At 31.3% G+C, this 13,011-nt stretch overlaps 1 protein-coding gene across 3 annotated transcripts in view; it reads right to left on the bottom strand.

Annotated features, from left to right (window-relative positions):
• LOC143239400 (talin-2-like) overlaps window positions 1-13,011 on the bottom strand; it is a 132,341-nt gene that overhangs the window by 83,731 nt on the left and 35,599 nt on the right. For all 3 annotated transcript variants that reach the window (XM_076480417.1, XM_076480434.1, XM_076480427.1), the window contains exons 8-14: window positions 10,642-10,769; window positions 10,177-10,240; window positions 7,699-7,803; window positions 7,401-7,490; window positions 2,442-2,507; window positions 1,396-1,497; window positions 1,051-1,127 (exon numbers count right to left, since the gene is read on the bottom strand). In XM_076480417.1, coding sequence (XP_076336532.1) covers window positions 1,051-1,127; window positions 1,396-1,497; window positions 2,442-2,507; window positions 7,401-7,490; window positions 7,699-7,803; window positions 10,177-10,240; window positions 10,642-10,769 — 632 coding nt within the window. The remainder of the gene's footprint in view (window positions 1-1,050; window positions 1,128-1,395; window positions 1,498-2,441; window positions 2,508-7,400; window positions 7,491-7,698; window positions 7,804-10,176; window positions 10,241-10,641; window positions 10,770-13,011) is intronic.

Below are 13,011 nucleotides of genomic sequence, written 5' to 3'. Positions count from 1 at the left end.
CTATTTAGAAAAAACTGCAACCAATAAAACATGAAACTTAAACACTAAAAACAACAGCACTTTTAAAGATGTTTTGTATTACAATGAAAAACAATCTTTCACAGAACAATCAAGCATGTGTTGATATGCACATGCTTTATTTTTTAATTTACTCATTTGAGATTATCAAACAAAAACCTAGGGCTTTTACACTACTCAAACTATTTTGTATAAAACATCCGTCAACAAGCATTTTATTATTATAATAATTGAAATCATTGGATTGGCTTAACATCAAAATTTGTAGCATCAACTTTTAGTACATCAGCTAGTATATGGATTTCAAATTATAAAATTATCAAAGCTAAAAGTGTTCAAAAACGTCGTCAGCCAAAACCACTTACTATACAAGTCACTCTAATCCATTTATCTGATTACAGGTTATCAAAATTAGTCAAAATCATGTTAACTAAATGCCAAATAATGGTGAAATACAGGAAATATGTTTAAAAGTAGGCTCTATGTAATATAGTTGAAGTTCTATCAAAATTATGTCAATTTCTCTTTGCATGCCAGGCAGATCAAGCATCTTCTACAAACAAGTTTATTTATCCTGAATAACTTTACAATACAGTTCAAAACACAAATCTGACTTTGAAACATGACTACAAGCTTAAATATTTGTGAATTTGCTTAAAAAGGAAGAGAGAAAAGACTAGGTTGTGTTTTGTCATAAATTAATACAAATAAAGATTCAATATTAAACAACATCAAAAGAAATAAAAGAAAAATATGCTAATACAAGTACACACACACAGTCATAAAACAGAATTACACTTGCATGACAACATTACTTAGATTTAAGGAAGCTTTAAGAGGAAAAACAATTTAAATATCAAATATAAAAGAATTTTCCCAATGACTTTTAAACCTACATTTTAATATTTGACAAGTATCTTTTTGCACAAGAATTTAACAGTTGCTAAGTTATTTGATAAAACAGACACAATAGCATGTAAAGTGGTTGAGCAGTATTTCAGCTACTGCACTGAAAAGTACACATATACTTACTTTGCAGGAGACACACTATCTTCTACCATCGTTGAACCTTCATTTCCTTCAATTCCAAAATGGTCCTTGGATTTTTGCTGTAATTAAATTTTTAAAAGTTTAATTACATAAACAATTATTAGTTTTAGCTTAATGATACCAACATTTAACACTAAAGCAAATTTAAAGGGCTCCTCATTTTTAAAATATTAGTATGAAGCTGATATATACAAATGTTGAGCCATAACACAAAAATGTTAAATATACTTAAGCTATGATTAAAAAAGAAATTTTACCATTTTTTCCTTCAAAGCACTAAAAGCAAATAAATAATGAGCAATATAATGAAAGGTTTATAAATCTTACCTTTTTTAAAATAATATCTATATATCCTGCAATAAGTTGAGAGATCTGTTCACCCTCTGTTGTCTGAACTGAGTAATAAGCATCAGAATAGTCACCAAAGTCCTTGAAGGAAATACAAAAGCAAAGCTCATACATAGATGCTGGAATAAATCATGACAAATACTTTCAAAATTAAACAGGAATCAAAATATTACACATTCTCACATTCACAATACATTTAACTTTACTTTAGAAAATTTCATCTTTTTAAGCTGTCTTTCCCAATTGAGAATGCATAGCCTTTCCATTTGTCATTATATTATATCCATTGAAAGTGAACATATTGCATGGATTAAATAAAATAAAAAAAAAAAAAAACTCGCAAAGAAATACAACTTTACATGAGGGAATGTAATCTTATAGATAGCTTTCCCTTGAGTGAATGTAATTTTATTTCGTTATTTCTATCCTTCTTGAGCATTTCGTTTTCTTACTTTGTTAACTCTACTAGCTAAGAATCAGTAAGTTAAAATTTGAATAATAAAACTGTATGATAACTTCTGACTGCATTCAGGATCTCAGGATAGTCACATTCAAAAGATCCTTTTGATTTAAAGTGTAGAGCTACACTACAGAATATAAACACTGTACCCACAGTGGGTATCAAACCACGACCATGTGTGTTATACGCACTGAAGCATACTGCCGAGCCACCAATAAATTTAATTCACTGTCTAAAATAGAACTATTTGAAAATTTGTGCCCAACCAAGGGAAGATGAGAATGGTCTGAAACCTGGTTTAATTCCGAAAGATGGTAGAGAGATAGACTAAGGTCTTTAACACTTTTTTAAAAACAGATATTCTGGGGGAAAAGAATATCAATAAACAATATAATTGTTTTAAAAATATAGTAATTTATTTCTTCAATAAACAGAACAATACTAACTACCATTGTAGTTTGCAAGTTCTGTTTCTACTGTGGAACTACCTGCAATTCTCTTCTTAGATGAAAAAGAAAATTCTATAAATGATCATTACATATTTAGTCAAAACATTCAAACTTACCAAAGTGAAACTGTTTGGAGATGCTGCCCACCTTCTAACTGTAGTCAATGGCCAAGTTTTCAAAATCTATAACATGCAGAAAACATTATATTACAATAAGATGATGCATGCTAAATATTTTACTAAAACAACACACCTTAGTCTATTTTTTCCTCAGAAGAAAAATAAAGACAGAGAGAGAGAGAGGAACATACCTAGTGCGTTTCTCAAGACAGACAGACAGAGAGAGAGAGAGAGAGAGAGGAACATATATAGTGTATTTTTCAAGACAGAGAGAGAGAGAGGAACATATATAGTGTATTTTTCAAGACAGAGAGAGAGAGAGAGAGAAACATACCTAGTGCGTTTCTCAAGACAGACAGAGAGAGAGAGAGAGAGAGAGAGGAACATACATAGTACTTCTCAAGACAGACAGAGAGAGAGAGAGAGAGAGAGAGAAACATATATAGTGTATTTTTCAAGACAGAGAGAGAGAGAGAGAGAGAACATATATAGTGTATTTTTCAAGACAGAGAGAGAGAGAGAGAGAGAGATAGAAAACATACCCAGTGCGCTTCTCAAGACAGACAGACAGAGAGAGAGAGAGAGAGAGAGGAACATATATAGTGTATTTTTCAAGACAGAGAGAGAGAGAGAGAGAGGAACATATATAGTGTATTTTTCAAGACAGAGAGAGAGAGAGAGAGAGAGAGAGGAACATACCTAGTGCGTTTCTCAAGACAGACAGACAGAGAGAGAGAGAGAGAACATACCTAGTGCGTTTCTCAAGACAGACAGAGAGAGAGAGAGAGAGAGGAACATACCTAGTGTATTTTCCAAGACAGAGAGAGAGAGGAACATATATAGTGTATTTTCCAAGACAGAGAGAGAGAGGAACATATATAGTGTATTTTCCAAGACAGAGAGAGAGAGAGAACATATATAGTGTATTTTCCAAGACAGAGAGAGAGAGAGAACATATATAGTGTATTTTCCAAGACAGAGAGAGAGGAACATATATAGTGTATTTTCCAAGACAGAGAGAGAGAGGAACATATATAGTGTATTTTCAAGACAGAGAGAGATATATATATAGGAACATATAGTGTATTTTCAAGACAGAGAGAGAGAGAGATGAAACATATATAGTGTATTTTCAAGACAGAGAGAGAGAGAGGAACATATATAGTGTATTTTTCAAGACAGAGAGAGAGTGTATTTTTCAAGACAGAGAGAGAGATAAAACATATAGTGTATTTTTCAAGATCAGAGAGAGAGAGAGAAAAAACATATATAGTGTATTTTCAAGACAGAGAGAGAGAAAAAACATATATAGTGTATTTTTTCAAGATCAGAGAGAGATATATAGTGTATTTTCAAGACAGAGAGAGAGAGAGAGAAGAAACATATATAGTGTATTTTTCAAGAGAGAGAGAGAGAGAAACATATATAGTGTATTTTTCAAGACAGAGAGAGAGAGAAAAACATATATAGTGTATTTTTCAAGACAGAGAGAGAGAGAGAAAAACATATATAGTGTATTTTTCAAGACAGAGAGAGAGAGAGAGAAACATATATAGTGTATTTTTCAAGACAGAGAGAGAGAGAGAGAGAGAAACATATATGGTGTATTTTTCAAGAGAGAGAGAGAGAGAGAAACATATATGGTGTATTTTTCAAGAGAGAGAGAGAGAGAGAAACATATATAGTGTATTTTTCAAGACAGAGAGAGAGAGAGAGAGGAAACATATATAGTGTATTTTTCAAGACAGAGAGAGAGAGAGGAACATATATAGTGTATTTTTCAAGACAGAGAGAGAGAGAGAGGAACATATATAGTGTATTTTTCAAGACAGAGAGAGAGAGAAAACATATATAGTGTATTTTTCAAGACAGAGAAAACATATATATAGTGTATTTTCAAGACAGAGAGAAAGAGAAAAAAAACATATATAGTGTATTTTCAAGACAGAGAGAAAGAGAGAGAGAAAACATATATAGTGTATTTTCAAGACAGAGAGAAAGAGAAAACATATATATAGTGTATTTTTCAAGACAGAGAGAGAGAGAGAGAGAGAGAAAAACATATATAGTGTATTTTTCAAGACAGAGAGAGAGAGAGAGAGAGAGAAAAACATATATAGTGTATTTTTCAAGACAGAGAGAGAGAGAGAGAAAACATATATAGTGTATTTTCAAGACAGAGAGAGAGAGAGAAAAACATATATAGTGTATTTTTCAAGACAAGAGAGAGAGAGAGAGAGATATATGTTCATACATAGTGTGTATTTCTCAAGATATATATATATAAGTTCATATACAGTGCATTCTTCAAATATCAGAGAGAGAGAGATATATAAATGTTCATACATAGTGTATTCTTCAAGAGAGAGAGAAACATCATACACAGTGCATTTTTTCAAGACAGAGAGAGATATATATAGAGAAACACATATAAAGTGTATTTTCAAAACAGAGAGAGATATAGAGAGAAACATAGTGTACCTTTCAAGAGAGAGAGAGAGAGAAACATATATAGTGTATTTTCAAGACATAGAGAGAGAGAGAGAGAGAGATAGAGAACACATATATAGTGCATTTTCAAGAGAGAGAGATATAGAGATAAAAACATATACAGAAGACAGAGAGAGAGAAAACATATATAGTGTATTTTCAAGACAGAGAGAGATATATGAACATATATAGTGCATTTTTTCAAGACAGAGAGAGAGATTTTCAAGATATATATAGAAGAAACATATATAGTGTATTTTCAAGACAGAGAGATATATATATATATATATATATGAAAACATATATAGTGTATATATTCAAATATAGAGAGAGATATACATATATATATATTCAAGACAGAGAGAGAGAGAGAGAGATATATATCAGACAGAGAGAGAGAGAGAGAGAAACATATATAGTGTATTTTCTTCAAATATCAGTATATTTATCAGATATATATATAGAGATAAAACATATATAGTGTATTTTCAAGACAGAGAGAGATAGAGAGTATTTCTTTCAAATATCAGAGATATATATATATATATACATATATAGTGTATTTTCAAGACATAGAGAGAGATATATATATACATATAGTGTAGAATATATATATATATATATAACATACATAGTGTATTTTTCAAAGATCATAGAGAGATATATATATATATAAAACACATATAGTGTATTTTCAAGATCATATATAGATATATATATATATGTTCATTAAACATAACATCAAGTGTATTTTTCAAGACATATAGAGAGTTTTTCCTCTCAGAGAGAGAGAGAGAAACACATATATAGTGTATTTTTCAAGACAGAGAGAGAGATATATAGGAACATATATAGTGTATTTTCAAGACAGAGAGAGAGAGAGGAACATATATAGTGTATTTTTCAAGACAGAGAGAGAGAGATATAGTGTAAAGATATATATATAGTGTATTTTCAAGACAGAGAGAGAGAGAGAACATACATAGTGTATTTTTCAAGACAGAGAGAGAGAGAGAGGAACATATATAGTGTATTTTTCAAGACAGAGAGAGAGAGAGAGAAACATATATAGTGTATTTTTCAAGACAGAGAGAGAGAGAAAAACATATATAGTGTATTTTTTCAAGACAGAGAGAGAGAGAGAGAACATATATATAGTGTATTTTCAAGACAGAGAGAGAGAGAGAACATATATAGTGTATTTTCAAGACAAAGATCAGAGAGAGAGAGAACATATATAGTGTATTTTTCAAGACAGAGAGAGAGAGATAAACATATATAGTGTATTTTCAAGACAGTGCATTTCTCAAGAGAGAGAGAATATATAACATATATAGTGCATATCAACTTCAAATATATAGTGTATTTTTCAAGACAGAGAGAGAGAGAGGAACATATATAGTGTATTTTTCAAGACAGAGAGAGAGAGAGAAACATATATAGTGTATTTTTCAAGACAGAGAGAGAGAGAGAGAGAGAGAGAGAAACATATATAGTGTATTTTTCAAGACAGAGAGAGAGAGAGAGGAACATATATAGTGTATTTTCGAGAGAGAGGAACATATATAGTGTATTTTTGGAGAGAGAGAGAGAGAGAGAGAGAGGAACATATATAGTGTATTTTTCAGAGAGAGAGGAACATATATAGTGTATTTTTCAAGACAGAGACAGAGAGAGGAACATATATAGTGTATTTTTCAAGACAGAGAGAGAGAGAGAGGAACATACATAGTGCGTTTCTCAAGACTGCCAATACACAAAATGGAGTGTTGCCCTTTGTTCAAATTTATGTATTTAATAAATTACATGGATGACATTTTTAACTTTTATTTAATGTGGATATTGAAATATAAATAAAAGATCATGTGCATAATATATAGTTCAGCACTATAAGATTGTTTGTTTTTTGAATTTAGTGCAAAGCTACACAAGGGCTACCTGCACTAGCCATCCCTAACTTAACTGTGTAAGACTAGAGGGAAGGCAGCTAGTCATCACCAACCACTGCCAACTCTCAGGCTACTCCTTGAACAGTGGGATAGACCATCACTTAATAATGCCCCCACAACTGAAAGGGCAAGGATGTTTGGCATGATGGTGATTCAAACCTGTGACCATAAGATTATGATTCAAGCACCTTGATCACCAGGTCATGCCAGGTCTTCACTATAAGAACCTTAATCCTTTTAATTAGTCATTGTCCAGGGTTACTGATGATGGGTGGAACTCTTCCAAAGCTGGTATCAACTCCATGACAAGCAGTAATTAAAAAACAGATTGATTTCACACTTAATTTTGGTATTTAATACATTAATTAATTACCTCAGAAAATCTGAGATACAAATAAATAGTACAACATCATCACTAATTGATCTAAATGTCACATTTGCACTAATTTACCTAAAATTTCTTATATAATCCTTCAAGAAACAGTTCATAAAAGATGCAACTTATATTTCCACTTACTTCTTTTGTCTTTTCATCTAATCTGAGAACACTATCCTTCGTTACACCAAGTAAGCGGAGTACTAACTTGTTTTTACCTTTCATTTTCTCCTGAAAATCATTAACAAGATGAAATGAACCTCATAGCTTTCTCATATATGAAAATTTTTAAAGATTTCAAAAGTAACAAACTAAACGTTGTTTGGATATATTTACTTAATAACAACAACAAAAACATGTTTTAAATATAGATCAGAAAACAACGAGAAAATAAAGGAAATAACTGGAAAATTAACATCCCTAAAACACATACACTTACCTTTACCAAGAAGAAGGTAACTCCGTATGTTCTCAATGAACGAGCGTGAGACACGTATTTCACCTTAGCTTCAATTTCACTGAGACGTAAGCAAGTTTTGTGTTCCTAATGGAAAACATAACTGTGGATATAGAGTTTACTTTAACATAGAAAGCCAAGTATCATTCACTAATATTAAGCATGCTTGTAGAATAGAATAATAAATCACATAATTTAATGTTACAAATAACACTGCACAGCAATTTTTTTTGAAAAGTTTTGCTTCCTGAAAAGGTTTTGCTGATTGTGACAGGTACCTGGTGGGTATGCACAAATATAGTTTTGGTTTTGCTTCATCACGTAGAAACTCTGAGAAATAAACAGTTAACTGTTTACCGGAAATAACGTATTTCACTGCGTTTATGTTTCTAATACGCTATTAAGTTCAACATAATTAAAAGTGTTTTGCTCCTGATTTTCGTTTGTATTCAATGTCCAGTGCATCATGTTGCAATGTTCAACAGTAGTCAGCAAGCATTGACAGATTCCAGTTTCCCTGATATTGTGGAAAAACAATATCAATGTCCCGATGAAACTAAAGATTTCGATGAAACGGTACATGGGCAAATTTGGATGCAATTTTCGTGTTCAGCAGCCAAAAGTCTATGAAGGAACACCCAACAGTGTTCAAGAAGCAAAAACTTTGTTGTGCAGGGTAATCTTTGTGCAGCTTACAATAATGTTTTAACCTTCCTGGGTGATCTTTGGGTTAACAGAGTTTGCAACTAACCCTTGCCTAAAGATGACCTTGAAAGATTGAAATGTTGTTCTCTGCTTTATCAGTAAATGTCAATACCCATATCACCTGTTCCAAGACACATTTTTACTTCAAGGTGGGTTTCTTGTCATCAAGAATGAACTTTTATGTATTGAGCAATGATGAAGTTTTTAAGGTTCACATGCATATGCAATTGTTATACATACAAAAGAAAAACACAGTTTCCAAGAAAATGACGCAGTGGACATTTGTAGATATATCCTACTGTTAACTCATATACTGATAAAACAATAACCCATGGTGTGACACACTTTAAATGTAATGTTAGGGTTACAAAAGTAAAACTTTTGCATTTACAAATCAACAGGTACAAAAATGTAATTATATTGTCATGTGCTGATTCCATCCATCCATGCCTGAGAGAAAGAACAAATATTACAAGAACTATAACCAATGCAAAGTAATATTACTACAAGTTCATCAACTTACACCAATGATTCTAAACCAGCAGGCTCCAAGACATGCAATTATGGGCTGCTGTAGGCCAATATAACTGTTACTACCCTAAATTAATAAGTTATGGGGTTTTACTAAAATAACTCTGTTCAATAACAGAGGGAGTCCTATGATGCAAAAGTTTGAGAAGCCCCAAGTTAATATGATTATGCACTAGTTGATATAACTTATGGGATCAAACTGTACAAACAGTTTAATTAATGTTATTTTATTTCTGATAAAGACCAAAAAGTGGAAAGTGCATATTATACAACAGAGTTTATATCATTTTCATATACATTTCATTAGTAAGTCCCTGTTACAACTGTGTACAAACACGAGCAATGCACAGTGTTAAACATGGTCTGAAAAGAAAAACAGCATTAAAATGTGCAAAACATAAGTCAAGATTTTGTAATAAAAGGAAAATGTGTACACAGTTAGGTACTAGTGTGTATTCAAATCCAAGACACACAAATTGTATTATGCATCTGGGTTTGATGATGGACCATGTACTCAAGCCTATGCCAATGCATGTAAAAGGAATCATGAGATTGACCTTGTGGCTACAAAACCTTTTTAATTTTGGCCTAATCCTTTTTTTTTTTTTTTAAAAAAGGATTTCCAAATGACTGAATTTATGTACAAAATATATTATCAATAGGGTCTACATGTATACTGGATATGAATGGTTACTGATTCAGCTTGAATCTGAAATATTCTGGAACATTGCAGAAATACAATAATTATAAAAGACATGAAAATGCCACTGAGTATGTACACTTATCTAACAGATTATTTATAAACATACATACAATTGCTAAGTAAAATGTCCTTGGAGGGAATGTTATTTTCAATAATTACACCGAAAACTATTTAAAACCTTAAATATTTTCTAAACAAAGATAAAACCCATTTAGATTACTCTACAAATTCTTAATAGTATATCTCAGCATGGCTGGTGTGGGTATTAGCACTTTTACTAATAAAGCAGAGAACAACATTTCTACCTGCTGAGGTTTTAATAGAATTTACCTTAAAATTTAAATTTATTTTTTTTATCCCAGTAATACAACTTAGGTGTTGTTAATGGCTGAACTATGCCCCAAATTATATACTTGCGTATTTCACAATATACATGTAAGTGAAGAATTTGAAAAATACAACAAAACTATAATTTCCATTACAAAACATCTTTTGAACTAAATATTAACAAAATATTTTACCAAAAATATTTTCTTTTCAATTCCCTTTATTTTCCAATAATCTTTTGGTAAAAACTCCTTAAGGCTGAAAAGTAAACAAAACACAAGTTTCAATAGCAAATAAACAAAAATTTAACTGTGTACAAATCAACATTTCCATTAATGTACAATAAATGGTATAATAATATTTTATGTGAAGAATATTTTAATTTAATGAAAACTTACATTTTTAATATAAAAACCTGTCCCTTACTTTAAATATATTTAAAAACAAATATTATAATCCCTAATGAAAATCTTTACTTTTGTATACTCTAATATTTAAAGACATTTTCAACTTCATTATTTGATAATTTGTTTTTAAAATAAAGCAGCTGTCATTAATTTACTTTAAAATAATTATTTTGTCATTATTCTAAAATAAAACAAAAAACAGCTTTTAAATTGTGTGGTAAATTATATTTAGAATAAACTTTATCATCTTACTCCAGAAATCCAGGCTTGTGTTTTAGCTCACTGTAATCTCCAAACTGAATCTGACACTGAATTCCAGCAAACTTGCAGGCCTGCTCAATTGTTACTGGATGTGTACCATTTAGAATGGCATCTCTTGCCTAAATAAATAATAAATTAGGTTAGCTTCTTTTTTTGTTTAATAGGCTTGCACTGAATTTGTTTTAATTAGGTGGCATTGGATTTTATTTGTAAAGAGTATCTCTTTGTGCTAGTAATTAACCTAAAAGCTACATGATGGGCTATCTGCTATGCCCACCACACATATCAAAACATGGTTTCTAGCATTGCAAGTCTGAAGAGGGTATTTCTTTAACTTTGTTGTAGAATTTAATAAACAAACAACAAACTACATGAGGGCTACCTTCACTAGTCATCACTACTTTGGAAATGGTAAATTATAGGGAAGGCATTCAGTCAATACTATCCACTGCCTAACTCTTTGGCCACCCTTATCATACCAAATAGTGGAATTTGATTATTACTTATATAATAAATCCACATTCCCAAAGTGTGGAGCCAGGTTTTTTGTGTTAACAGCAGTGCCCCAACTCCACAGTCTAGTATGTTAACCAGTGGAACATGCTACTCAGTCATGGTATTACTGATGACACGTAATTATCAGTACTGCAGTCTAGTATAATCATAATTAAATGTATTACAAACTGCCATTTTGAATATCTTTAATTCTTATGACAAACTCACAAATAAAAATTTTACATACAACATTGAGTATTCAGATGTTCTTTCTCCAAATATCAACGTACACTGTTTGATTTCTCAACACATAAATACTCAATCTGATGGTTAATATTGCTAATTTCACATTAGTTCAGTATAGTTTAAAGCATTCTGTAAAACAATAATACACATTTCATGTTCAAATTCTCAATTATTAAATAACAGCTTAGAAAAACAGGCAATACAGAATGATGGTTATTATTTTGTTAAGTTAAATCATTGTTAAAATTAATGTATTTATTTATTAAACAAATGTATTGTATTTATAGAAAGCTACTATCCCTCATTTTGAACTGTTGACCAGAAGGAAGGCAGTCAGTCAACAGTTACCTACCACCTACACAAAGGGACTCAACTTCATTTATAGAAAGCTACTATCCCTCATTTTGAACTGTTGACCAGAAGGAAGGCAGTCAGTCAACAGTTACCTACCACCTACACAAAGGGACTCAACTTCATTTATAGAAAGCTACTATCCCTCATTTTGAACTGTTGACCAGAAGGAAGGCAGTCAGTCAACAGTTACCTACCACCTACACAAAGGGACTCAACTGTCGCTCAAAAAACGTTCTTGTATGGTTAAGATATAGGGAGTAATTTTTGCTTGGATTTGAAACTGGCTTGAAGTGAAGGAATCTAGGAGTTGTACCACTAGGCCAGCCCATGTCCCAATGGAAAAAAAGGAAACTTTTAAAACCTATACATGCACACACACATCATCATGCGAGCGCGTGTGCATGCGTCGTGTGTGTGTACATACACAAAATAAATATTAAAGTCTACAGAGAGTTTTGTCTTTATGAAAATTAAATAATGTTAAATAAGAATGGCTAATCTTAAAAACAAAGTCATTATACACTGCACATAATAAATTACAGTGACAGTAGTTACTTTAGAAAATAATCAATTCAAGTAACAATTAAAAGTACCTTTTGATGATAAATACTTAAGTAAAAAGTACCAAACACACACAGCACTTAAGTAGCACAAAAATGAAAAGTATCGACAAAAAATAATAATAATAATCATATTATTAAAAATAGCCTACATACAACTTAAAGTCACATGTAAAAGGCACTACCAAATATGAGCTCAAAAAAATAAACTTATTTTTATTAAAACAATCAGTATTACTATCTATGACAAATTTTCACACACTCAACTTATTATTTATCTTCAACAGCAGGTGATTCTCAAAAATCCTACTAGGTACATTAGATCATCTAAGTGTAAACAGGAGCCCTATGGAACCAATGTTTGCATGCTACAACTTCATCAGTTAAAATAAGTCTTTCAAATAAGGCCATGAATGATTACTTGTGTCAACTTGATAGTCATGGCATAACAAAGTCATCATGGTTAACACCAGCTGTAAAACGACTGGGTCCTCTTCCTGCTTAGCAGCACAGGAAACTCTACTTCTTGTGACTGTCTTATTTTAAAAAGTAGATATGCACCGACTGATGCAAAAATCAGTCATCACAGCAAACAGTACAATTTTTTAAAAATGTAACAGTCTTATAAAAGAAGTGTAGTGTAGTGAAAGTAATTACTTTTTTGAGTTTACTCAAATAATACAATTTTTAGAGTAATTAATTAAGT

The sequence above is a fragment of the Tachypleus tridentatus genome, chromosome 2, assembly GCF_004210375.1.
Source record: "Tachypleus tridentatus isolate NWPU-2018 chromosome 2, ASM421037v1, whole genome shotgun sequence".
Taxonomy (NCBI): Eukaryota; Metazoa; Arthropoda; class Merostomata; order Xiphosura; family Limulidae; genus Tachypleus; species Tachypleus tridentatus.
The sequence above is the reverse complement of the archived record's forward strand: the minus strand, read 5'-3'. Positions and strand labels throughout refer to the sequence as shown.